Source organism: Stegostoma tigrinum, chromosome 37 (genome assembly GCF_030684315.1).
Source record: "Stegostoma tigrinum isolate sSteTig4 chromosome 37, sSteTig4.hap1, whole genome shotgun sequence".
NCBI classification, from domain to species: domain Eukaryota; kingdom Metazoa; phylum Chordata; class Chondrichthyes; order Orectolobiformes; family Stegostomatidae; genus Stegostoma; species Stegostoma tigrinum.
Window position 1 is genome coordinate 2564148 of NC_081390.1, and position 27597 is coordinate 2591744.

The 27597-nt window shown below is 43.5% G+C and overlaps 1 protein-coding gene across 2 annotated transcripts in view; it reads left to right on the forward strand.

Moving 5' to 3' along the window:
• The window catches only part of pdlim1 (PDZ and LIM domain 1 (elfin)), a 90495-nt gene that overhangs the window by 26124 nt on the left and 36774 nt on the right, over positions 1 to 27597 (forward strand). For both annotated transcript variants that reach the window (XM_048563729.2, XM_048563730.1), the window contains exon 2: positions 21807 to 21958. In XM_048563729.2, the coding sequence (XP_048419686.1) occupies positions 21807 to 21958 (152 nt within the window). The remainder of the gene's footprint in view (positions 1 to 21806; positions 21959 to 27597) is intronic.

Sequence of the window (27597 nt, forward strand, 5' to 3'; positions counted from 1 at the left end):
TCAGCAAAGATTTACCAGGATGTTGCCAGGTTTGGAACTGTAGGCGGAGGCTATTTTGAGGAATGGATGCTGAGGGGCATCATGAAGGGCATGGACAGGGTAAATCGACCAGGTCTTTCCCCAGGGGTGTTGAGTCCAAAACTAGAGGCTGTAGGTTTAAGATGAGCAGGGCAAGATTTAAAAGGGACCAGAGGGGCAACTTTTTCACACAGAGTGGTGCATGTATGGAATGAGCTGCCAGATGAAGTGGTGGAGGCTAGTATAACTTTAACGTTTATAAGGCATCTGGATGGGTACATGAATACAAGGGTTTTGGAGGGATATCAAATGCTGGCAAATGGGACTAGATTAATTTAAGATATCTAGTTGGCATGGGCGAGATGGACGAAAGGGTCTGTTTCTGTGCTGTACAGCTGACTGTCATAAAACCCATAGAATCTAAAGTCGAAACACAGCAACAAAATTAGTTTTGTTTCTGTATTAATAGAAAGGGAAGTAAAGTTCTGAAATGTGTCTGAGTATGAAACTGGGGTAATCACTCTTAAGTTAGTATTTTGAATTGAATATTTTAAAAAAAAATTATAAGCAAAAATGTACATGGAAACACCTGAGAAAAAAAATCAGTTAATCCAAAATAAATATGCCCTAGATAGGCTACTTGGACACAATATAATCTGGTCAAAGGGATTGTCTGAGTGCTAATCCAAAAATCACTAAATATGTGAGTTTTGAAAAAGGCCAGGACGGAGCTTTGTGCAGCTTTGACTATTGCTGTAGGCACACTAGGGAGATGATGCTGTAGTGATGATGTTGCAGACTTCTAAACCAGTTTCCAAACAGATGTTCCATGGATGTTCAGATTGTTTGTCAGACCTCAGAGTTGTGGTTTTCGGCTCTTCAATAAAAGTGTTTTCTACTATTTTAAAGGGAAGGGAAAGGAAATCCCTTCCCTTAGCTGCAGACCTCAACTTCCCATTGAGCATAACAGGAGCTGAGAGCCCTCGTTTCTGGACCTGCCAGAGTTGGGGCCACAATTAGTACCATAGACTGCAGTGAGAGTGCTGCAGTCATAATATTATTGGAGTGGTAATAAAGAAATTGAGAAATTAATTCTCTGGGATCATTGGTTCAGATACCACAATGCTGGTAGCAGCTGGTGGAATTTAAATTAATTTAATAGAAACTATTTCAAGATCACCATTTTAATTGCAATCTTTATTGTTTAAAAACTCATCTGGGTCGCCAATGTCCTTCAGGGAAGGCAATCTTTCCTTCCCCAGTTCAAGGGTAGTTACAGATGGGCAACAATTGTTGGTCTTGCCAGTGTCAAGCATATCCCATGGAAGTTTAAATAAGTACTACAAGAGTGAGAATGTCAGATTGAGTGAGAAGGTCAGGGTTGATGATGTTTTTGTTTATCCAAGAATCATAACATCCCTACTGTGTAGTAGCAGGCTGTTCGGTCCATCGAGTTCATACCAACCCTCTAAAGATAATTCCCCACCACCCTCAACACCCCCCCCCCCCCCCCCCCAATAACCGTGTGTTTCTCATGCCTAATCCACCTAGCCTGCATATCCCTGGACTGTGGGAGGAAACCAGACACCTGGAGGAAACCCATGCAAACCAGGAGAATGTGCAAACTCCACACAGTCACACAAAGCTATCCTCTTGAGGTTACTGATGAACTAGTATTGGGCTGAGAGTTTGCGAGTTCCAATCTCCCGAAGTTGACGACTTGTGAAATTGGACTTGATACATTTGGTTATTTTGTGCACGTAGAATCACGCAATGTACTGGGTCACTTGTCCTTCAGTGACAGGGATATCCACTTGGACCCAGTCTACAGTCCCACAATATGTGGCTGAGCCTTAAATGCCCATATCTAGAGACACCAATACAAAGGCAATATCTGTTAGTTCTTTCAGTCTCTCTCCTCTGAAATGTACCCACCCCTAGTGGAAAAAATGTTGTGACTTACTTGTGAAGGAAGATTTGAAACCAGTGCCACACCCACTGAGGAAAATGCAAGAATAGGTCCATTTCTAAACATGGCTCCTAAAAGGCCTCAAAGAATATGTTTTGATTGGGCCTCAGTTAGTCACAATTGAAAGTACAATGTTTGGCAGGTGAGCAAATGTAACGATTAAATCCCAAATTATTGGTTGTGTGACACCCACCAACAGTTTTGAAAACGAGAAGCAAAACTGACGGAGATTAGGACTTCTGTCATTGAGGTGCTAGCGAGAATTAGGTTTGCATTGTGTTCTTGAACTGTGTTGTTAAATTGAACTGCACGTGGCTAGGAATGTAATTGGACTCAGAGTCCGCATTGTGTCAGTGTTGCAGACTTGGATATTCTGGCAATGCATTTTGCATCTTGGAAAATATGAAACCGTTTTGGAAACTGGAAATATTGTCAAAGATTTGCTGCGTAAATATAATCTCGGCCAGATGTTTCAAATAGTCTTATGACCAAATACATCAGCATTTGTCTCCTTGCTGGCCAGTTGCATATGAGGTTTGTAAAATGGGGACTTAATATAAGTCATTTTATTTTCAACCTTGTAAATTGTGAAGAAAGTGGGATTATATTTTCATTGAATTGTTGTAAAATCATAGATTGACACAGCATAAGGAGAAGCCATTCTCTCCAACACATCTCTGTGAAGATCTAACCAATTAGCCCCACTCTCCTGCCTCCTTCCTCTCAACCTCCAGATTTATCTCTAACTATATTTCCTGGCATGGGTTCCAAAATAATTTGGGTGAAATGAGTTAATAGATGGGCATTGTGCTATTGTTATGCTGTGTAAACAAAGGAGGTAGAACATTTAAGCAGGATACATATGGGGAAAGAATTAGTAATGCAAACATGTCTGGATCAAATGTTGTGGAGAGTCAGAAGAAATAGTAGAGACTCTTACCATAATCTTCCCAAACATCCTTAGATATTCAACTTGTGTCAGGGATGTATCAATATAAATCTGTTCGCTAAAAGATAAACTGAACATTTGCAGACCAGTCCTCTCAGGATTGTTGATGTGTAAATTTGAGGTTTTGCTTTCTACAGACAAGAGCTAATGGAGATGTAATGACTAGAATGTGGTAATTCCCCCCCCCCGTACATTTACCTGCTGTATGAAAAGCCCACTGAATTGAGTGTTTAGACAGGCAGTGGAGTACCTTTTCCAATAATCAAGGATCCTTGGGTAGGAAATTCCACCCTGACCATTCTTGGCAAAGTGGTGGGCAGCTGTAGGCCAAACATCAATCCCAGGATTAGCAAGTGATCCTGGGCCCAGGTGAGTGATGGCTGGTGAAGGTGTTGCTAGGTGGGGTAGGCCGAATCAGTGGCTGCTTGAGGATCCCACTTTCCAATGCTAGATCCATAACCTAGCACTGAGTTCCTGACAATCTCTCCTCCGAATCCTGGATGCCCACAAGCAATGGGCAGGGTTTGATCTTTCAGATTTTCTGCAAGGTACACCATTGACCCACAATTAGCTGAATGACTGACAGAATCAGAAGGTTGAGGCCTTTCATCCTCAATTTATACTGTCAGTTGGCAGTGCCACAGGAGGGTATCACACTGAGTCATGAGGTGAATACAGCTGCTACTCTCCTACCTGATTTGCATTCCTCCACCTCCAAATGGGAAAGCACATCAAATCCCACCCTATACATTTTGTCTCTTACTGCCTTAGCTCTGACTTGTTGTTTCTTCACCCCTGAACCCCAGCTCTGCTGATCCCCACCTCCAACACTTGCTCCAATCCAGCCACAATAATCCATTACAAGTCAAGCTGTTCACCCAACTTTCTTTCATGGGTGAGTTTTAATTCCTTTCAGCTCAATACTAGACCGGCCAAAGCCAACGCTTTCACCCCTGACTCAATCTATGTCCTTTTAACAGACTTTATTTCTCTGTCACTAAGCCAAATGACTCCAACCACAGTGACCCCAAACTAAAATCATTCTAAAGTTGTTTCGTGTGATCTGGGTGTTGTTGGGTAGGCTAGCATTTAATGCCCACTTCTTTGCCCAGAGGATAGAGTGATAGACTCATAGAGATGTACAGCACGGAAACAGACCCTTCGGTCCAATTTGTCCACACTGACTGGATATCCTAAATTAATCTAGTCCCATTTGCAAGCATTTAGCCCATATCCCTCTAAACACTTTCTATTCATATACACATGATGATGCCTTTTAATGTTGTAATTGTACCAGCCTGTATTACTTCCTCTGGCAGGTCATTCTATGCACGTGCCACCCTCTAGATGAAAGGTTTCCCCTTTTTAAATCTTTCTCCTCTCATTTTAAACCTATGCTGACCTAGTTTTGAACTCCCCACTCCAGGGAAAAGACCTTGTCTAATTCCCCTAATTCATGCCCCTCATGATTTTATAAACTTTTATAGGGTCACCCCTCTGCCCCTTACACTCCAGGGAAAATAGCCCCAGCCTATTCAGCCTCTCCCTGTAGCTGAACCCCTCTAACCCTGACAACATCCTTTTAAACCTTTTCTGAACCCTTTCAAGTTTCACAACATGCTTCCTTTAGCAGGGAGACCAGAATTGCATGCAGTATTCCAACAGTGGCCTGACCAATGTGCTGTACAACTGCAACATGATGTTCCAACTTCTATATTCAGTGCACTGACCAATAAAGGCAAGCTTGCCAAATACCTCCTTCACTATATCCTGCCTACCTGTGACTCTACTTTCAAGGAAATATGAACCTGCACTCCAAGGTCTCTTTGTTCAGCAACAGTCCCCAGGACCTTACCATTAAGTGGAGAAGCCCTGCCCTGATTTGCCTTTCCAAAACGCAACACCTCACATTTATCTAAATTAAACTCCACCTGCCACTCCTCGGCCCATTGGCCCTTCTGATCCTATTGGACTCTGATGCTATCTTCTTTGCTGCCCTCCACACCTCTAATTTTGGTGTCATCTGCAAATGTACTAACCGTACCTGCTATGTTCACATCCAAATCATTTATATAAATGATGAAAAGTACCGATCCTTGTGGCACACTGTGGGTCACGGACCTTCATTCTGAAAAGTAACCACCCACCACCACACTCTGTCTTCTACCTTCAGGCCAGTTCTGTATCCACCCTTGAGGATAGTTAGAGCAACAATGTTGTTGTGGCTCTGAAGTCAGATGTGGGCCAGAACAGACCAGGATGGCAGAACCTAAATAGAAGCAAATGTAAGCTTACGATTAGGCCACTTTTTAATTAGAAGTTTTTTATTGAATTTGAATTTCTCTTGCCATGGTGGCAATTTGAACCCATGACTCCAGAACATTAGCTTGGGGATTTGGATTGTTAATCCAATAATGCTCTGTTAGCGCTGCCTCGTTTTGGCATTCATGTTTATTTGCAGTTTATGCATTACAAGTATGCAATTCCTAGCCCATTAAACCTCCAATTCAGTCTATTTGTAGGGGTTTTAGATTTTATTGAATTCACATTTCACCTTGTTCCCAGAACTGTAGCCTGGGGCTCTGGACCATCAGTCTAATAACATTACTCTTTATAATCTCCTCATGCAGCATGGTGGCTCAGGAGTAAACGCAGTTGCCTCACAGCACTGGGGACTTGGGTTTGATTCCAGCCTCAGGCCACTGTCCGTGTGGAATTTGCCCATTCTCCTCATGCCTGCAAGAGGTTTCCTCCTGTTGAAAAATTAGATTCCCTACAGTGTGGAAGCAGGCCCTTTGGCCCAACAAGTCCACACCACTCCTTGGAGCATCCCACCTAGACCCATCCCCCTATACCCCACATACCCCTAACACTACGGGCAACTAAGCATGGCCGATCCACCTAGCCTGCGCACATTTGGACTGTGTGAGGAAACCGGAGCACCCGGAGGAAACCCACGCAGACACGGGGAGAATGTGTAAACTCCACACAGACAGTTACTGAGGATGGAATCGAACCCAGGTCCTTGGCAGTGTGAGCCTGCAGTGCTAACCACTGAGCCACCATGCCAAAAATGTGCAGGTTAGGTGGGTTAGCCATTGGCAATGTGGGGTTAGAAGGAAGGGGGTAGATCTGGGCACGATGCTCTTTCTGGGCGGGGGAGTGGGTTTGCTGTGGACTTGATGGGCTGAGTGGTGTGCTTCCACACTGTAGGTATTCCATGATTATAATTCTAGGGGCTACAGATGTTTTCAGATATTGTTCAGGAACTTGAACATGGGCTGCCTGACTCAGAAGTAGGGATACTACCACTTTGCCACAAGCGCCCTTAAGAGCTCTTATCTGCTGATTCCCCAGCTAATACTCACTATGTGCAACACAATTAATATACAACTAACACAGCTAAATGCAATTTTACCAGAATATTTCTGATTGAGAATTCTTTGAATTCAGAAGAAACTGTTACTAATCATTTCGTCTAAGTTTGTAATTGCATGGATTCACTCCTTTCTGCTGGGATAGGTGAATGAATCACTCAGTATGGTGATTAGATTAGGTTATATTTCCTGGTTCAGTTACGTCACACTATCCTGTGGTTTAACTGAGCAGTGGGAACTACTACAATCCTCTGTGTTCCCAGGTTACTGAGACATGATACCTTTCCCTGTTTGACTAGTGGTTTCCGCTGGGATGAGTGTGTGCCCAGACCTGATGTGAATTAAGTGCTGGGGGGCGGGGGGGGTGCGGTGTGTTAAATAGCTGGTAATAAGTTTTTGTTAATTGAGCTAACACAGTGAAGAGCTGGATGAACACAGCAGGCTATGCAACATCAGAGGAGCAGGAAAGTTGACGTTTTAGCTAGGTACCTTCTTCAGAAATGGGGAGGGGGTAGGGAGCTCTGAAATAAATAGAGAGGAGTGGGGCTGGGGTAGGTAGGTGGGATGGTGATAGGTCAGTGTAGGTAGACAATGGTGGGGATTGGTCAGTGAGGTGGGAGGAGCGAGTGGGTGGGAAAGATGAACAGGTCGTGTCAGGTCATGGAGGTGGGGATGAGGGGGCAGGGTTGCTCACGAGGCTAGGGGTGGGGAGATTTTGAAACTGGTAAAGTCCACATTGAAACCATTGGGTTGTAGGCTCCCGAGGCAGAATATTGAGAAGGTGCTCCTCCAGCTTCTGGGTGTTGTCATTGTAATTGAGCTATCTGATTGTCACAGGGCAGCTGGACGACTGCTGTTGCTGCTTTCAAAATATCGCTTGGCGCTGGCAACGGATTGAGCTTTCCTCTTGTCACAGTTGACTGCAATTTTACCAGCCTCTCAGCCTGTCACCTGAGGCTTGGTGAAATTCCAATCCAGTACGATTAACCTAGGGGTTCACAAGGGACCCAGCAGGCCTCTGGGAATAATGACGCTTCTTCATAATAAGCAAACATCCCTTTCTCTCCCACACTGCTCTGTACCCTTGTCTGGTGCCAAAAGTTGGCAGTGGAGTGCTGGTCTTTGAGTAAACTAGGTTGTATTGGCTGTTTTTGTGAGCTTATAGGTTTTACAAGGCTCACACATAGACATCGATGGAGAGAAAGTCCATTGTTTCTCCTGCTGCTGCCAAAACCTGGTGCATTTTAGGCAGACCTGTCCTCCAGAGAGCTCCACAGCAAGGTGATCAGGGCACCGTAATTCTCATGAGCAGTTGCTGGTTAATGTTCATGCCAGGAATACATTTCAACATTCTTTTAAAATCCAAAATAGGCCATGCAGATGTCAAGAGAAAAGTTTCAAGCAGTAATCCTGCAAACTTTGACTTCACCCCATGATGTTGACACCTGGCACTCTGCTCGGTTTGCACTGTTTGTATTAGGCTTGTAAAGAAATTTAAGCAGTGGGCAAACTGCCAATCTTACGAAACAGTTTTCCTTTCTCTAAAGCAAGTGCCTTAAAGCAACTTTGAACACTTTCTGATCTCAAACAAATTCTGTTGCTTCTCCTTCTGTCACTAAATCTAAAGAACTTTAAAAGGCAGTAATGTTTTATTTTCAACAACTTTTCAAGTAAGGCAAGTAGTTGGTGTTCTAGTAAGAGATCAGTGACCAAAGCATTGCTTTAGTGTAGAGTCGTTGCAGAAGGAGACCAGAAAATATTGAAGGTAAAAATGCTTGTGATGAGGAAAAGGTCTGAGTTCATTAAAACTTGTTCAGGAATGTGAAGGGCTTGCTGGTTGGGCTAGCATTTATTACACATCCCTAATTGCCCCTGAGGTGATGGTGAGCTTGCAGTTATTGGGGCGTAAGGACACCGATAGTGCTGTTACAACGGTTTATTACCCATTGGCAGAGGGGGCTGTGATGCACCTCTGAGTTCTGTGGTGGGTGGCATATTGGCTCAGTGGTTAACACTGCTGCCTCAGTGCCAGGAATCCGGGTTTGATTCCACCCTCAGGTGACTCTGTCTGTGTGGAGTTTGCACGTTCTCCTCGTTCTACGTGAGTTTCCTTCGGTGCTCCGGTTTCCTCCCATAGTCCAAAGACGCGTGGGTTAGGTGGGGATTGGCCATGCTAAATTGTCCATAGTGTCCAGGGATTTGCAGGCTAGGTGGGTTAGCCATGGGAAATGCAAGGTTGCAGAGATAGGATAGAGGGGTTGGTATGGGTGGAATGTTCTTCGGAAGGCCATGTGGACTAGGGCCTAATGGCCTGCTTCTACAATGTATGATTCTATGATTCCAAGTCAAGGCAGTGTGTAACTGGGTGGGAAATTATAGAAGTGGCATTCCCATCCATTTGCTGACGTTTGTCTATTTTAGTTGTAGGTGATCGTAAGGTGCTGTCAAACAAGACTGGGTGAGTTGTGTCAGTGGATCATGTGGATGGTGCAGACTGCTGTCATTGTCACTGATGGTGAAGGGAGTTAATGTTGAAGATGGTGGATGTGATGCCAATAAAGAGTCCTGGATGGTTTCAAAGCTTCTTGTGTTGTTGGAACTGCACTCATCCAGGCAGGGGGGGAGTATTCCATCACACTCCTGACCTGTGCCTTGTAGATGGTGGACAGACGGTGGGGAGACAGGAGGTGAGTTACGTGCTGTAGGATTCCCAGCTCCTGACCTGCTCTTGTAGCCACAGTACATAGGTATACCTTGTAACCATAGGTATTCTCTTCCAACCTCTTCTGTCAGGCAGAAGATACAAAAGCTTAAACACACGTACCAACAGATTCTAGAACAGCTTCTTCCCTGATGTTTTTGGACTGCTAAATGGCTCTTGAAATTTTAAATTTCACGTGACCTTGCTCTCTGTACACCTCCTCTGCAGCCATAACATTGCATTCCTCACTCTGTTTATTTATCCTGATGCACTTTGTATGGTGTGATCTGCTTGTAATGTTACACAGAACAAAACTTTTCACTGTACCTAGGTACATGTGACATAATAAATCAAGTCAATCAGAAAAAGCTAACACAAGAACTATGATCTGAATTGCTTTTCCTTTATCCTGCAAGTTTTCCACCAATTTCTTTTGAAGATACTATGCACTGGCCAAACTCAGTAGTAGGCTGTTGGTCAATACTTGTTGTTTGACAGACAATCTTTAATTACTTCCTCAAATCTTCATCTCTTTGTATCATTATAGCTCTTTCCTCCACAGACTCTGCACCCCGTTCAATAATTTGCTCCTTAATTCTCTCTTACACAATAGCTCAAAGGTTTTCCTTCCTACATGAACAATCTTATGGCCGTTAAGACACAAATTTAGCATCATCAGGTTGTCCTGATCAAATTGTATTTATCCTTGTACTTTGCTCATGGCAACATGATGTACAGTCCTTTACCCTTCCCCATTTGGTCTGTTTAAACCTATTGTTGTGCTCTAGTCCAGAGTCCAATTCTGCTCTCACCTGCCAAACAAAGATAAAACACACATCTCGCAAACCTCTTCCACTGTGGTTATCAGTGGCACATAACAGCCAAAGAAGCAGCAAATATTTAACATTGAACTCTTACAGTATGGCAGCAGGCCATTCAACCCATCAAGTATACACCAGCCCACCCTTCTACCCTGTATTTCCCATGGCTATGCCACCTAGCCCTCACACACTGCAGGGCAATTTAGCATGGCCAATCCACTGAACATGCACATCTTTGGAGGAAACCAATACCCCCAGAGACCGATATGGGAAGAACATGCAAACTTCACACAGATAGTTGCCTGAGCCTGGAATTGAGCGCAGACCCCCGGAGTTGAGGCAGCAGTGCTAACCATTGAGCCAACGTGTTACTGTTCAGCACTGAACTTCTGGCCTGGCTTGCTTCCTAATACATACAAGCGTGTCACTTAGCAGGTTCCATTTGCCCCTTCAAACCTGCTCTGTCACTTAATAAGACCAGGGTTAATCTGATTGCACCCTCAAACACCCCCCATACCCTGACTTATCCCTCTGATTATACTCATCCACTTGCTTCTTAGGAATCTATCCAGCTAGCCTTGAAAATATTTAAAGGCTCTGCTTCCCCACCTTTTCAGGAAAAGAGCTCCCTGTCTGAGAGACTATTTGTTTTACCCCCACGGTATCTCAAATGGCCACCCTCTTTATAAAACTGGTACCTTGTTATAGGTTCTCCCATAAGAAACCTTTCCATATTTTCGCTGTCAAGATCTCTCTGGATCTTCCGTGAGTCAATCATCATCTCTTACTCTTCCAAACCCCACCTATGGTGCTGCCTGAACATTGCAGATAGATTCTAATCTCACGCTTCTTTCAGTTGTTTTTGTCTCAACCTTGTACCAGGCAGATGTACGCTTCTTGGTAGAATTTGAAATGTCTCCTCTTCGCTGCCAATTCGATGTAAATACAAGTTGGTCGGTATTTCAAAATCATGTACTTGGCAAAAGTATTTCACTTGGACCTTGAATTTGATTTGTGTTTTGAAAGAGTTGCCAAGAGTCATCCTTGTCTTGCTTAGCAGTTACAGCATGGAAACAGGCTATTTGCTCCAATGAATCTGTACCAGTGTTTATGCTTCACTTGCGTTCCTCCTACTATTTATTTACTGCATTTCACTGTATCAACATTTCTTTCTTCCTCTGCACTTATCTAATCTCCTGTTAAAGACATCCATGCCATTTAATATCTTGACATCTATAAACTGTTTAATTTTGATCTTGCACTGCAACAAAGACCATATTTGGAATTTTGCTCTGGCTGTATCTTAGGTGCTGAAATTAACACTGTCATTGGCCTGTTTCATGATTCTAAGAGCTTTCCTGTCTCGCCATTTTAAAAACTTGCACTTAAATAGTGCCTTTTATTGAGTAAAATATCCCAAGGATGCTCATAGGAGAGTTAACAAATATCACTAAGCTAAGTAAGGATGTATCGGGCAGGCAATTAAAGGATTGTTCAAAAATGTTGATTGTTTTTTTTGGTCTGAAAGGAAGAGGAGGCAGAGTGGCACAAAGGTTTAGTGAGAAAATGTTTGAGTGTAGGCTCAAGGCCGCAGAGGTCATAGCCACCAATGCTGAGGCTCAACAGGCAGAAACCAGAGGTCTGAAAAGATCCAGGAGGGTGGTAGGCCAGAGGAAGTTACTGTGGTAGGAACGGACAATGCTGGGAGAATTTTGAAAGGAAGAATGAGAAATTGGGCTTTACCAGATTGCGATGAGTACAGGTTAATGTAGAAATGTTGATGGGGCTTGGTGTGAGATAGAAAAAGGGCAGCAGAGTTTTGGATATCTTAAGTTGATGAGGAAAAATTGGAGACTGGCAGGTAAACTTCGGAATAGTCACCTCAGGAATTAATAAAATGTGTAGGCAAGTTGAAATGGGGGTGGAGCCAAGTGATGCTGCAGACATGATTGTTGGTGCACTTCATGGAGTGGGTTTGTGCTCAGAAGTTCATCTCCGGTCCAAGCTGGTAGCAAGACAGAACAATCTATTTCAGTCTGAAGCAGTTGGTAGTGAGTCAGTGGCTAGGCAACAATTTCTCCTAGGATCCAAAGACAATGATGCGGTTTTCCAAATATTTCCTCGGTAGGTATTTTGGCACATTCAGGGTACGCTGCGTGCTGGATCTTAGATGGTGTGATAGTCAGAGGGTTAGGGTATGATAGAGTTGGGTGTCATTGGTGTGCATATGGATGATGCCACCAAGGGGCAATATACAGATCCAAAATAAGAGGATTAGAGGATAGATCCTTAGGATGTTCCAGAAGAACCAATGCAGTTGATTCTCTCGCTATCGTTGGGCAAATACAATTGGGAGCAGATGAAGGTTGTCACACAGCTGGACAACAGTAGAGAGGAGATAAGCTAAGGCGGTGAACTGAGACATGTCAAAGGCTGAAAACAGGTTATCCTTCATTCCCCTCCCCACCGTTTCTCTCCGATTTCCCAAACCATTCGCACTGTTTCTTTTAGGAAGTATGATTAGATAGAGTGAGAAAACTCTGCCAGTTTGTCCAATGTAGTCCAATATAGAAAGCTAGCCACCAGGATACATGAACATCAACTAGCCACAAAACGACATGACCCACTATCACTCTTATCCTTACATACAGATGAGGAAAGACACCACTTTGATTGGGACAACACATTCATCCTAGGACAAGCCAAACAGAGACACACGAGAATTCCTAGAAGCATGGCATTCCAACCGGAACTCCATCAACAAACACATTGATTTGGAGCCCATCTATCACCCCCTAGGAAAAAGAACAGGAAATGACATCACCAACTCAGGAAATGACATCACCAACCCAAGGAAACCTAACCAGATAAATAGAAAGCGGAACATAACACCAGCGCTTCATTGGAGGCTCACTGATGATGTTACCTAGAATGGTGACGAAACGTCTGAAAACTAACCTTCTAGCTCAGTGAGCAAACTCACATCCGGAACATAAATTTTCTGCAAAGCAGTCACCTAGTCTCTGCTTCGTTTCCCCAATGCAGAGGAGGCCACATTGTGAGCAGCGAATGCAATAGACTAGAGTGAATGAGTTGCAGATAAAGTACTACTTCACCTGGTGTGTGTAGTGGAGCCCTTGGATACTGAGGAGGGAGAAGGTGAACAGGCAGGTGTTACAGATTCTGCGGTTGCAGGGGAAGGTGCCGTCGGGCTGTGGGAGGGTGTTGGTAGCAAAGGGAGAGTGGACCAGGGTGCCCTGAAGGGAATGGTCCCTGTGGTAGCCTGACAAGGGAAGGGAGGGGAATATATGTTTGATTGTGGCATCCCGCTGGAGGTGGTGGAAATGGCAGCCAATGATCCTCTGGCTGTGGATGCTGGTGGGATGGTAGGTGAGGCCAAGGGAATCCTACCCTGTTGTGGGAGGGAAAAGATGGAATGAGAGCTGAAATGTGGGAGGTGAGTCAGACCTGGCCCAGGACCTTGTAAACTAGGGTCCTGGGGAATCTGTGGTTGAGGAAGAAGTTGGACACTTCAGAGTCCCCTTTGTCGAAGTTGGCATCATCAGAACAGATGCGATCAAGAAGGAGGAACTGGGAGAATGGAATCGAGTCTTTAAAGAAGGTAGGGTATGAGACTGTATAGTCAAGGTAACTGTGAGTTGGTGGGTCTGTAGTGGATATTGGTGACCAGTCTATCCCCAAAAATGGAAAGCGATGTTGAGGAAAGCAAGGGAGGAGTCAGAGATGGAGCAGGTGAGAGCAGGGTAGAAATTGGAAGTGAAATTGATAAACCTTTCCAATTCTGGACGAGAGAGGAAAGCAGCAGTGATGACATTGATATACCAGAGAAAGAGTTGAGGATGGGGACTGGAATAGTGCTGGAATAGGAATGTTCCATGTCCCCCACAAAGAGACAGGCATAACTGGGGCCCATGTGGGTACCCATGGCCAACCCTCTGACCTGAAGAAAGTGAGAGGAGTTAAAACAGAAGTTGTTGAGGGTATCGATGAGGTCATCCAGGCAGTGGAGGGTGGTGGGAATGGGGGTTCTTTCCATTAAAAAGCAGAGAGCCCTGAGACCAACCTGATTGGGGATAGATATGTAAAGGAATTGCACATCCATGGTAAAGAGGTGGTGGCTGGAACCCACAAAATGGAAATTATGAAACTGACGTAAAGCGTTAGAAGGATGTAAGTGGGAAGAGACTTGACAAGGGGAGAAAAAAACCAAGTCGAGGTAGGAAGACATGAGTTCTGTGGGGCAGAAGCAGGCAGAAACAATGAATCTTTCCAGGCAGTCATGTTTATAGACTTTGGGAAGGAGGTGAAAGTGAGCTGTGTGGGTTTGGGAGACTACGAGCTTGGAGGCAGTGGATGGGAAATCACCAGATGAAATAAGGTCAGTGACTGTTGTGGACACAGTGGTCTGATGTTCTACAGTGGGGTCATGGTCTGGGGGGAGATAGGAGGTATCTGAGAGCTTGTCTACCAGACAATGACAGCACCACCTTGTCAGCAGGCTTAATTACCAATGTCAAAGTTGGAGCTGAGAGTGTGGGATGCACTTCACAGGGACATGGGTTGGAATGGATAAGGGGGCAGAGAAATTGAGGCAACCAATGTCAAGTTGACAGCTCTCAATGAATAGGTCGAGTGCAGAGGCCAGGGGGAGGGATCTAGAAGGATGTAGAGGACTCTTGTCCAAAGAAATGGGCACAGAGGTGAGGGTGACAGAAGAAGAGTTGAAGAAGTGTTTTTTTCCCCTAAATTGTCCCATAGTGTGTAGGGATGTGCAGATTAGGGGGATTATTCACAGTAATGTGGATATAGGGATAGAGTTGGGGGGGCTGCTTGATCTGGGTGGGATGCTGTTTGAAGGGTTGGTGCAGACTTGAAGGGCTGAGTGGCCTCTTTCCACCCTGTAAGGATTCTATGATTCTAACAGGTAGTAGCAGTAGATGTCGGTGGATTTCAGTCAATAGCAGGACCCACGCTACTGACTGTCCTGTTTCGAGATGCTGTGAGCCGAAGTGCATTCACTAATGGAGCCACTGAGGGAGTTCAGTCTTCTCTTCGTCTTTCACCAGAAAAGAAATCCTAGTCATTTGTTCACATATATTTGATAAATGTTTTGGGCACTGCATTGGATACTTACATTTTTCTGCGCTTGCTTTGATAAATATTGATGTGCCAATGTGATCAAGTGTAAATTTTTGTTAGCTGTGATTTTCACACTGACCACAGATAGTTTTTGGGTGCAGTGGCATTAAAGGGAAAAGTCCAAGATTAAAATGGAAACAGCGTATGTAAACATGTCACGCTGTAATTACAGACTATCATTCCTGGGAAGTGCAGTAAGTCCCAATTTGTAGTTGCCTTATTCCATATCATGGATATAATGGGATTGATACACAGACATAGCACTGGGATATCTCTCTCGCTGTCTTGCTCTCCCACCCGTCACATTTGCAACTCTCTTCACTTGCTTCTTTGCTCTTGCCTGCTGTGATGGGTGTAGTGAGTGGCCAACGAGAGAGGCAGCAAGTGGGAACAGAGTAAGGTGCCAAGCAGCAGATGGGTAGAAAGAGTTAGCATATTTATTGACTATTTTACACTTTATTTTATGTTAAAAGTCAATTAAATTACAAATATGGGAAAGTACAGAATTTTAACTTGCGCGGTATAATGTTTTATGTTTTTCTGGTGGGAAAGGTCTGAGACAGAACCTAGTTTTAATGATGGTTGCAATGGGAAAATCTGCTTTGCAGTAAGTTTCCTCTTTTAGAATTGTACTATTCAGGAATGCGGCTGTAATGTTTAGAGAAAAATTGTTGTGCAACAAATACCAGAAGCAGAGAAACTTTATATTTTTTAAAAAAGGAAATAGTCCAGACGAGAACCCAAAGTAGAATGTGAGCATCATTGCAAGAGCTATACATAAAAACAACTGACAATTTCCCTGTCTCCTCTTTCTTCCAGTAGGTAGGACACTTCCAGGACACACATTTCAGTTCTCTAAGTCTACAAGTAAATTGGGCGGCACGGTGGCTCAGTGGTTAGCACTGCACCCTCACAGCGCCAGGGACCTGGGTTCGATTCTAGCCTCGGGTGACTGTCTGTGCGGAGTTTGCACATTCTCTCTGTGTCTGCATGGGTTTCCTCTGGGTGCTCTGGTTTCCTGCCACAGTCCAAAGATGTGCAGACTTGGTGGATTGGCCATGCTAAATTGCCCGTAGTGTTCAGGGGTGTGGGTTATAGGGGGATGTAATCTCATGTTTACCATGGCTAATCCATCTAGCCTATACATTCCTGAACACTGTGGAAAATTTAGCATGGCCAAACCACCTAGACTGCACATTTTTAGACTGTGGGAGGAAACCCACGCAGACACTGGGAGAACGTGCGAACACCCCTCACAGTTGCCCGAGGGTGGAATCGAACCCAGATCCCTGGTGCTGTGGGGCCCACAGTGTGTCTGGATATGCCACCACATATCTCAGTTGGCCTGGTGATCTATCTCTGGGGGCTAGTTGTAAAAGCTCTGATGTTGCTGCTGCAGAAAAGAGCAAGATAGTTCCGATGTTGACCCAACCACTAGTTATCCCTCAACTACTTTAAGTTACCTGCTCATGATTATGTTGCTGTTTTTCAGATCTTGCTGTGCATAAATTGGCCAGACACATTTTTGTTCTATGCTAGCATGCATACAGACTTCAAGCATTTCTTAGCAATGGTCACCGCATTGAAAATCTTAAATCTGATTTTTTTTCTCACAGATGCTGCCAGACCTGCTGAGCTTTTCCAGCAACTTTGTTTTGGTTCCTGATTTACAGCATCCGAAGTTCTTTTAGTTTTTTCTTCAAATATTTTTCATGGATTTGGAAATTCTCGGACCTCCTGAGATTGTAAGGAGTGCTGTGGTATGTGCAAATTAATGTTTCAGTTGACTGAGGCACCTCACCCAAGGCAAAAGTTCAGAAAATGCACCCTTCCAGAGTAGATCAAAATGCAGAAGGGTGGAGCCCCCTTTATTTTGTCTAAAGGCTCTGGCCTCTATCAATAGCTCACTAGAACTTAGATGCTGTTCCACCAAATGTGGTCCAGTTTTATAGTGCATACTCACAATGTCGCTGGTTAGTTAGAAATCCTGCAATCCAAGGTCTGTCTCAGGTGGTCAGTCTGTTAACAGATCTCCTGGTGTGTGCTTGGAGTAGCTGACCAAACAACTCCACTTGGAGGAAGCCGAGAGGTGTCCTTCAAGTCTTTCTTTATACTTTTCCTTGCTATAACTGTGTGTGCCATTTTAAGTTGCAATCTGTTTTTGTCCATTGAGTTGGTCTTTGATTATATTGGTATCTTAGTCAAATTCATCATCAGATATGTTTTCTCTGGCCTTGTTTTCCAGTTTGTACAGACAGCAGTGCAGGGTATTATCTCAGGTTCATCATCACTCTCCAATGATGGACTGAAGAAGGCATATTTCGTGCACGCAGAAATTATTATGAGCTGCATTCCTCTCAACTCCAACACCAAATAGATATTGCTTTGCAGACTTGTAGCAAAACATTTGCATCTTTTCACTCTGATTCCTTCTTGCTGACATGCCCACAATGCACTGCTTTATTCAGGGTCCCATTTCTTCTTTGACTTATCTTCCACCATCCTGAGACAAATCTAGACATAGTGTTATAGAGCAGCACATTATGAAGTAAGAAGCAGGTAAGAAATTTAAAGTTCACATGTTTGCCAGTGGGAGTAAAGTGTTGGTGCTGTTACTTGTAGTTGGAGATCCCTTCAAAGTAAGATTTAATGGACCGTATCAGATTGAGAAGTTTTAAGTCAAGTAAATTATCTGGTGAAGATTCCAGAACTGTCAGGTATGTCATGTGAACATGCTGAAACATTACTATGGTGGGGAAAGGGGACCGGAGAAACAGATATTAGTTACTGCCACTCACCGAGGAATCAAATCTAAATGATTTGGACTTTGATGTGCCTCAGAATAAATTGAATGATGAGAAAGTCCGTAAGGAATGGGATAGGGTAGTGAGCTTTCTGTCCTAGGAACAGGGAATTGAATTGAAAAACCTGTTACAGAGTGCAATGAGCACATATGTAGAAATAGAATGGGGAGGACTAATGCCGTAGTGGACGAGGTTGATGTAGGGAATGCTGTTTCAATAAGATGACGCCCCTACAGGCTTAATTCTACCAAAGCAGCGCAGGTTCAGGAGGAAGTAATTATCCAAAAAGATATCATAGAGCTGAGTCAAAGTGCGTGGAGTTCACCAATTGTGTTGGTTCTCAAACCTGATGGTACTCAATGACTTTGCATAGATTATTGGAAGGTCAGCACCTTGACCAAATCTGATTTGTATCCAGCTCCAAGGCCGGAGGACTGCATGGAGAAAGTAGGACAAGACACTTGCAACTCTAAGTTGGACTTAGTTTGCGGTTACTGGCAAGTATCTTTGTCTGACAGAGTGAAAGAAGTTTCTGCTTTTGTAACTCCAAATAGGCTATCTCAATTTGAAGTAATGCCCTTTGGAATAAAATTTCCACCAGCCACTTTTCAAAGTCTTGTGAACAGAGTTGTGGCAGGATTGACTAACTGTGCTGTCTACATAGATGACTTAGTGATGTTTAGCTTGATCCTCGCCTGATATCCAGCTGTATCATTTCTAAGAACAAACTGCAATCCTGGAATAGCCAATTTTTCTATCACTCCCACTATCAACCCAGTCTGAATTAGACTTTCTAACCTTATCTTCCACAGGAGAATGCTAATTCTCTCTCCATTTATTCCACTGATTGTCAGTCTCTTGGGCATTATTTCAGAAGGAGTGCAAATATTTTCAGCACTTACCAGTAGAGACTGACCCAGTTCCTGTATTTCTCAATATTTTAACTTCCTTGCCTACTCCCCATGTTCTACCTGAGTAAACCTTACCCACAGAGGTGATGTCTTTGATACGTTTGCGTGCTATCTTACTACTCAGCCTATTGTGCACTCTCCCGCAGCTCCTCGACTTCTTTCGGGATTTCATTCACTACCTCAACTAATCCCATTGGTTTAGCCTCTTTTACCACATCTTTTTTCTTTCTGGATGTGTGTTTTTAAACTCAAGCAGAATAATATCTCTAAGATCCTCCGATGTCTTTTCTATCTCGAATGCTCTCATCCATCTGTCAAAGTTGCCATGTTTAATTTTTTCAAACTTTGTAACCATGAAATCACGAATCATAGATTTGCCCACCTATGCCAAAAATCAGCACCTGCGAGTAAAAAGCATGTGTGCATGATATTTTTAACCTGTTTTTAATAAGCTCCAAACTTGTAAATTTCATCAGTTTCAGGGTTTCTCAGGAACAGAACCCTCATGGATATGGAGGAATGACTGTAATTCTTGATATAAGTTTGACCTGGTTCCTTCCTTATATTTCTGAACCTTAGTCCATACGCATCTGGTACCAGTATGTAGTTCCCCAAAATAGCCTGTTTTACTTTTTCATATTCTTGTGAACCTCATCTGACCGAGCTGCAATTGCCTGACAAGCCCTGCCAACCAACTTGGTCTGAATCAACATTAGCCACACAGTCTCTGGCAGGTTCATCTGTTTAGCCAATTTCTCAAATGAAATGGAAAGTTTTCCATGTCTTATTCAACAAAGTTTTGATAATGGTTGGGCTTATTTGTATATCTCCCTAGTAGGCTGTTGGCTATGTTGAGTTTGCTTATCATCACTTTTGTCTTGTATTTTTACTTCTGCCATTTGAAGTCTTTTTGCTTCAAATCCCAACTTCATTTTCTCCAACCCAAACATTCTTCGCCTTTCTTCTCTCTCTCCCCTCTCCTCCTTTCCTCTCCCTTTTTCCTGTGCCAGGAATCTTATTCTCCTTTCTTTGTCCTCTAACTCCACTGTGCTTGACTGTTTCCCTAATATACCTAAATGCTTGGCTAACTCGGTTACAATATCAGTTTTCTTCTTATCCCTAGTTACACACACAATTTTAGCCTGTCTGCTAATTCTAAAAGTGTCCCCTTGCTCTGTCTTTCTAAACTTACTTGGCAAATGCAGGAAGCATCTTCCATGATCAAAGATAATGGGAACTGCAGAAGCTGGAGAATCTGAGATAACAAAGTGTGGAGCTGAATTAACACAGCAGGCCAAGCAGCATCTTAGGAGCTGACGTTTCAGGCCTAGACCCTTCATCAGATAAACTCCATGCTCAGAACCTCTTTCACAATGTTAAGAATTATTGCCCCACTTTTGATTTAACCAACAACAAGCAACTGAAATTTATCAGATTTTCCACTTTGTAGTTAAATTTCTTTTTAAAGTTCTAGGGTTCTCGCCCCCAAGTCTTAAATCTGCTGGAACTTTTCGTATCCCAGATCTGTCCAGATCCATCCAAATCCATTCAGAGCCATTAAAATTCATCCAAATCCCAGGCACGAGCCCCTAATCTGTTATAACGCAGAGGTTGACCCCCCCTCTGAGAACTAAAACTGAAATACCCAAATAGGAGCGCCTTGCCCTATAATCTATTTTAAAAAGGAGTGTGAAAAGTAGTGTAACCTGCCTTTCAGCAACTTCTAGTAGTTAACTAAAATAAATCCCTGACACTCACTTTATAGTCAACAAGTAACAATTTATTTATCTAACTCTGGAACTGAACAAATTAACTACAATATTAACAAATTGAATAGCCCCTGCTAACTACTAACTGTTCCCAAATAAAACAGGATTCTAATGATATGCTGTTCCAATAGATAAAAGTATTTCTTAGAAAAAAGAGAATAGCATTTAGTCTTTTGAAATTACAGCCAGGTTATGCGTCTTCAGGAACATTCTGTGCCTTGTCCATCGAATATTCTGTCAGAAATGCCTTCTCCATTAATTCTTCTGTTATGAATATACAACTAGTTAATATTCATAACTTTGATTTAGATCATGCTTTCTTGAAGACTGAGGGCCAACGGTTCTCTTGAGACTAGGGAGCTGTTAACCCCGGGCAGATGACAGCTAACACTCCTGTCTTTGTCCAACTGCCCCTCTCCTTTTATACTCTTGATTTAAACGGATATGAGCCAAATGCTGGCAAATGGGACTAGATTAATTTAGGGTATCTGGTTGGCATAGATGAGTTGGACCGATGGGTCCATTTCTGTACTGTATTACTCTATGGCTCTAAGTGACTTCCTCCTGTTTCCCATTCCATTACCCAATGAGTGTCTGCTCCAGGAATTTGCTCAGGAAAAGTCGCTCCTTATGGGGTGACAAGTTGGGAGGTGGGCAGTGGGTGGGTTGAACATGTCATCACTGGTATCAGTGGGACTGTAATCCAGCAATGGTGAGGAATGTTGGAGAAAGTGAAGAAGCAAAATATCACATTTCTAAGGAACCTTACAGGTCCTCGGAAATTCCTGGAATGTTTTGCAGTCAATTACAGTAAACCCTTTTGTAACCATGAAATCACGAATCATGGATTTGCCCACCCATGCCAAAAATCAGCACCTGCGAGTAAAAAGCATGTGTGCATGATATTTTTAACCATTTTAACCTGTTTTTAATAAGCTCCAAACTTGTGCATTTCATCAGTTTCAGGGGTTCTCAGGAACAGAACCCTCACGGATATGGAGGAATGACTGTAAATACTTGTGCAATGTATTGGCTGGTGAAGGAATTGTGGAGAAGTGGGTGTAGGAAAAGTGGTGGCCATTGTGCACACAGCAAGATCCCGCAAGCAGCAATGTGATAATGAGTTGCTTCAAGGATGTTGGATGAGGAATTCATTATGAGGCGGGCTAATAGCAGGATCTTGCCTCTTCCTCCGGAGAGCTGAGAGGGTTGTGCACTGACTCTCATCTAGAGTGTGAGGAGAAGCTAGAAATTGGGAGGGAAATAAAAAACACTAATTTACAGTTTGATTCCAAGGTGATCACAGTGTTGTTTTTCCTTTTGTCAGATAACTCCAGGGAGCAAGGCTGATGCTGCTAGACTCTGCATTGGTGATGCAATTTTGTCCATTAACGGTGAAAATACTGATGGAATGACTCACCTGGATGCTCAGAGCAAAATCAAGGGATGTGTAGATGAACTCACCTTCCTGATTGCCAGGTACAACTTACACTCTCATCGTGAAAAAAAAACTAAACCCGTCCTGAAGGGTCCAGCAGTTTTAGGTTTACAAGCTGAGCTGCTGAGCCCTAGGGATGGCATGTTATGTCTGTGGTTAACACAGCTGCCTCACAGCACTAGGGACCTGAGTTTGATTCCATCCTCGGGTGACTGTGTGGAGTTTGCACATTCTCCCTGTGTCTGTGTGGGTTTCCTCCAGCGGGGAGACCAGAACACTCGCGGGTGAGGTGGATTAGTCCTACGTTGTTAAGACCATCTGATATAAATTTAATTGGTTTTTGGTATTTAAGTGCCTGTTTCTAATTGGCTAAATTCAAAGCATGTTGTCTTAGTGACAAAGCAAAACTGCTGCTCGATCTGCTAACCGTACGGCCTTTTGATATGAATGTTTCAATTTGGGTGCTGTCTGTGTACTTGCAAACTTTCAAGTTGCTCACAGGTATTTTTAAATTTCTTAAACATAGAAAAAGCATCTCATCTTTTAAAGGGATCTTGCACTGCTTTCCCCCTTTGAATTTGGTGTTTGCAAAATGTTAACTTCTTCCTTCCTACCAATCTACCAGTACTGTACAAACTTTGCAATATTTTGGACTCTGGCATTCATTTGAATGAAAGAAATGGAAATACAATTATGTAATTTTAAATTGGTTGATAAAATATGAAGGTACATAATGAGCTGTGGCTTCCAGAAAATCCAAGTTGGTGGCTCCGTTTGTAGAAAATAAAATTCTGCATTTTGTCTCTTCAAAATTGGCTGTGTTTGCCAAATCATTGAGCACACAAACCTGCTGATTTTTATTTAATTTGTTTGCCACCCTGTGTGTGGGCACATTATAACACACCTGAGGCAGGTAGACTTTGAACATGGACCTTTTAGCCCAGAGATGGGAACATGACTGAAAGATCCCCCTTGTCTGATTTTTATGCTAATAGAGAAAAGTAACATTCATTACTAACTGACTACCAGCTAAAACACGCGAAGAATCCTGTGTTCCTACAACTCTAGGCTCCTAATTGAATAGTCTGCTAGCGTTTGTTTGCTAGCTTCTGCCAGGAGGTCTTTTTTTATTTTGAAGATATCCTAGAGTGCATCTATTAACACTAAGGACTTCATCAATTGAATAGTACAAATCGCTCAAAATCACATGATTAGCTTCCTTATTTGCTGACTTTAAGGTGATCAGCCCAGTGTGTTATCTGTAGTGGGACAGCCCTCAGCAATGTGCATTGCTGTTTGTTTCTGTCCATAGGGCTTTGTACTCCAGCCCCAGAAGTGGAGGTTGGCTCTGCAGGGGTCCCAGCTTGTCCTGAACTTGTTTAGCAAAGAGCATTCTGTTCCTTTCAAGCCTGCCATTCAATTAATTTTGCAAAGAGCTCTTAACTCGTGGGGCTTGGGATGTCATGTTGTGGTTGTATAGGACATTAAAGTATTCCAAAAGTGACTTAACCATTCAATTCCTGTCTCCCTGCCATAGGAAAAGATGTCGTTTAACATGAAAGGGTTCAAAAAAGATTTGCAAGGATGTTGCCTGGGTTGGAAGGTTTGAGCTACAGGGAAAGGCTGAAAAGGTTGGGGCTAATTTCCTTGGAGCATCAGAGGCTGAAGGGCTGACCTTGTAGAAGTTTATAAAGTCATGAGGGGCAAGAATAGGGTGAATAACCAATGGCTTTGCCTTTTTCCCCCAGGCTAAGGGCATCCAAAACTAGAAGGTAGAGGTTTATAGAGAGAGGGGAAAGATGTAAAAGGGACCTAAAAGGGCATTTTTTTTTGTGCAGTGGGTGGTGTGTATGTGGAATGGGCTTCCAGAACAAGTGGTGGAGGGGAGTACAATTACAGCATGTAAAAAGGTTGCAAGGATTGGGAATGGGGGGTGGTGTGGGATGCACTTCGGAGGATCAATTTGGACTCAGTGGGATGAATGACCTGCTTCCACTCTGTAGGGATTCTGATTTTTTTTTTGTCAGGCTGAATGAAACAAAGCGAAATCAGGAGATCTGAAATCGAAACAAAGAGCTGGAGAAGTTCAGATCTGGCAGCATTTGTGGAGAGACCGAGACAGAGAGAGCGAGAGAGAGAGGCTGAGATAATGTTCTGAGTGTAATCAGCTGCCTTTTTAAAGACTTTGATAAGGAAGAAGAATGTATATCACCAGGTGTGGCCAACATAAAAATAGATCGCGAGGCAATTAGTGAGAGTGACACACAGAATCTAGAATAATGTGGGAAAATGAGAGGTTATACACATTGACAGGAAGAATAGAACCCCTACAGTGCAGCAGGAGACCAGTCAGCAATGCCCCATTTCTGAAGAAGGGTCCTGAACCGAAACGTCAGCCTTCCTGCTCCTCTGCTGCTGCTGGGCCTGCTGTGTTCATCCAGATTTACACTGTGTTATCTCAGACTCCAGCATTGGCAGTTCCTGCTTCCTCTGGTGCCAAAACAGTGTTACTTTCACTGTTTTATTCTTTTTTTCCCTAGCAGTAGTTGCGTTGTGTCTTGCCCTGTCTTGTCTCTTAGTATATCTCTTTGTATGTTATGGGACTTCTAAGTAAAGGGTAGTATTTAACTTAGCTAGTTATAGACTAACAATTTTCATGGAATCATACATTCCTGATGGTGTGGAAAGAGGCTGTTTGTCCCTTAGAGTCTGACCAATCTTCTGAGGAGCTTCTCAGACTTAGCTCCGACCCTATCCCTGTAACCCCACATTTACCCTAGCTAATCCCCCTAACCTGCACATTTTTGGGCATATCTACTTTTTGGCTGTGGTTTACTCTTGCTTTATGTTTTGCGAATGGCATGAACCTGGTGTGTCTATACTTATATCCTGACTTAGACAGTGAGGTAAAGTTGGGCAATCTGGTGGATTTATCAAACACTCTCACTTGCAATGACGCCAGGATCAATGGAGCATAACCTCTAGTGCACCAGTTGTGAGGGGCATACGTGGGTTAGACAGGAAGAAATGTTTCCCCTGGGTGGAGGGATCAATGACCGGGGGCATAGATTTAAGGTGAGGAACAGGTGGTTTAGAGGCGATGTGAGGGAAAAACTTTCTCACCCAGAGGGTGGTGGGAATCTGGAACTCATTGCCTGTAAGGGTTGGCCGAGGCAGAAACACTCAGAACAAGGAAGAAGTATTTAGATGCACGCTTGCAATGCTAAGACATACAAGAGAATGGGCCAAGCGCAGGAAAATGGAATGCGAGTAGTTAAGTGGTTGTTTTGACTGGCAAGGATGCAATGGGCTGAAGGGCCTTTTTCTGTGTTGTAGACCTCTATAACTCTGACTACCCCAACAAATCATGACAACCGTTATCTCGGCCAATTCTTTCCTCAGTCAACATCATTTATTAAAACAAAACTCATCAGCTTGTGGATACTTCCAACATTAAAGGAGTATTTGTGCTTCAGGAATATTTTGTAGTGTAATAAGAATGAGACAGTGAGATGGCGATGTACATCATGATACAACGATGCCATTGGCATTCCTGTGTAAGAGATTCTGGAGAAAGGATGGAATAGTCTGTACTAGAGAAAGGTGTGCGCTTATGGAGGTCAATATTATTTACAGATATATAAACAAAACAGTTTGTGGAAACTTGAAGAGTCAGAGAGCTCTCACTCATGCATAAGTACAAACCATTACAGACCATTCAATACCAGTGCAGATCAGGATAGCCATCTCTCCAACACCATGGCTACACAAACCGTCAGTACAATGAAAATGGTGGAGGAACTCAACAGGTCTGGCTGCATCTGTGAAGTGAGAAGCAGAGTTAATGTTTCAAGTCCAACGTTACTCTTCTTCAGAACCTGGGTCTCCTTGTGCATCAATCACTGAAAGTGAGCGTGCAGGTGCTGGTGAAGAAGGCAAATGGTAAGTTGGCCATCATTGCAAGAGCATTCGAGTACCACAGAGCAGTGATGTCTTGTCGCAGTTGTACAGGGCCTTTGTGAGACCGTACTTGAATGGTGAACCCTTTCCTCCCCTAAAGACATGTGGATGATCAGTCTGAGTATATTCAAGACAGGTCAACAGATCTTTTAGGTGCTATGAGAATTAAGAGATATGGGAATTTTGAAGGATTGTGGAGTTCAGGGAGGACACCTATACTCTCATTAAGGTTAAATATTGGTGTGGTCTCAAGGTTCTAATGGCCTGTCCAACTCCTGTTGGACTCACCAATCGGCATTTGACCTGTTTGACTATGTTACAAATTCACCTTCCTTGAGAAGGTGGAATGGGGCTGGAACATTCCGCCTCCTATCTTGCAAACCCATCAAACGTGGCTCAACATTGGACAACTCGACCCTGGCAACCAGGTAGCTGGAACATGCGGCCTCACAACACAATGTGTTGCAAGACCTCCTATTTCTTGTGTAAATGCAGTGCAGTTGAGATCGCAGTTCATGTTGTAATTTGAAAGGTAAGGCTAAAAGTCTTGTCACAACTTGTGACTTAGTAGCAGTCTCTGGCTCTTAGTGACTCCAATGTCACCCTGCCCAGCTCTAAACATAGCCTCCCAGTCAGCTGTTGTTGATCACAGTTACTTTGCTTCGAGAAATGGGTTTGCGTTTTACTCGACAGCTTATGCCATCCTCCGGCACCCAATAACACACTGATGAGATCTGATAGTGATTACAGTGACATGGGCTTGGCCGAGATGTATGGCACAATTGGATTGCAATTGCTGTAGTGATGCATGTCTTGTGAGCAACTCATGCCATCTTTTATACTTTTCACAAGGAGGTGAAGCACGATTTTTGCTAAAATGAACCAAAAAACTGTGGATGCTGGAGATCTGAAACTAAAACAATGACTGTGGAGAGAGAAGCAGTTAACATTTTGGGTCCAGTGACCTCTCCGTTCTGATCACTCTGGACAGACGCTGCCATACCTGCTCAGTTTTTCCAGCACCTTCTGTCTTTATACCAGGATGTTTGCTAGGCAACAGCAGTGAGATGCCAGTTCATGGAGTTTAAGAGGTTGGTCATGGAGTTTAATGTTTGTTAAGTGCCTTATTAATGCTGGTACTTGTCTAATTGACATTCAGCCTCCCATCTTGCAAACCCATCAAACGTGCTCAACATTGGAAAAACTCGGCCCTGGCAACCAGGTAGATTCAGCTTGACACTTGGTCTGAGTGAGCTCTGTGTCAGACATTGGGCATCATCACTTCTGTATTCTCCAGGGACACCAGGCATGATCACCCTAAGCCCACAGACATTGGCATCTGATATGTGCCATCCTGTAAGAACCTCATGACGTATCTCAGATCCAGTCACCGGACACTTCTCCTGTTCAATGCTGCACCTCGGACAGCCTCAGTAGCTCTTATTGTAATGCTCCAAGAAGGCCACCATGCGGTCAGGGACACACACCCAGAACAGGGATTGCATCAGGCTGTATCTCTGCACTCTTCACGCACTGTTACAGCCCACACTGACTCTGACTGTATCTGGACACTCACAGCACCCCTGCCTTGCCTTGCCCTTTTGCAGTTTGCCCCCTCATCCAGAGATACCTGCTGTATTGCTGGCCTTTTAGCACAGACACAAAGCCAGGAAACTTGCCATGGTTGCCACCTGTCCTCAGTCAAGTCAAAGAAAGGTAG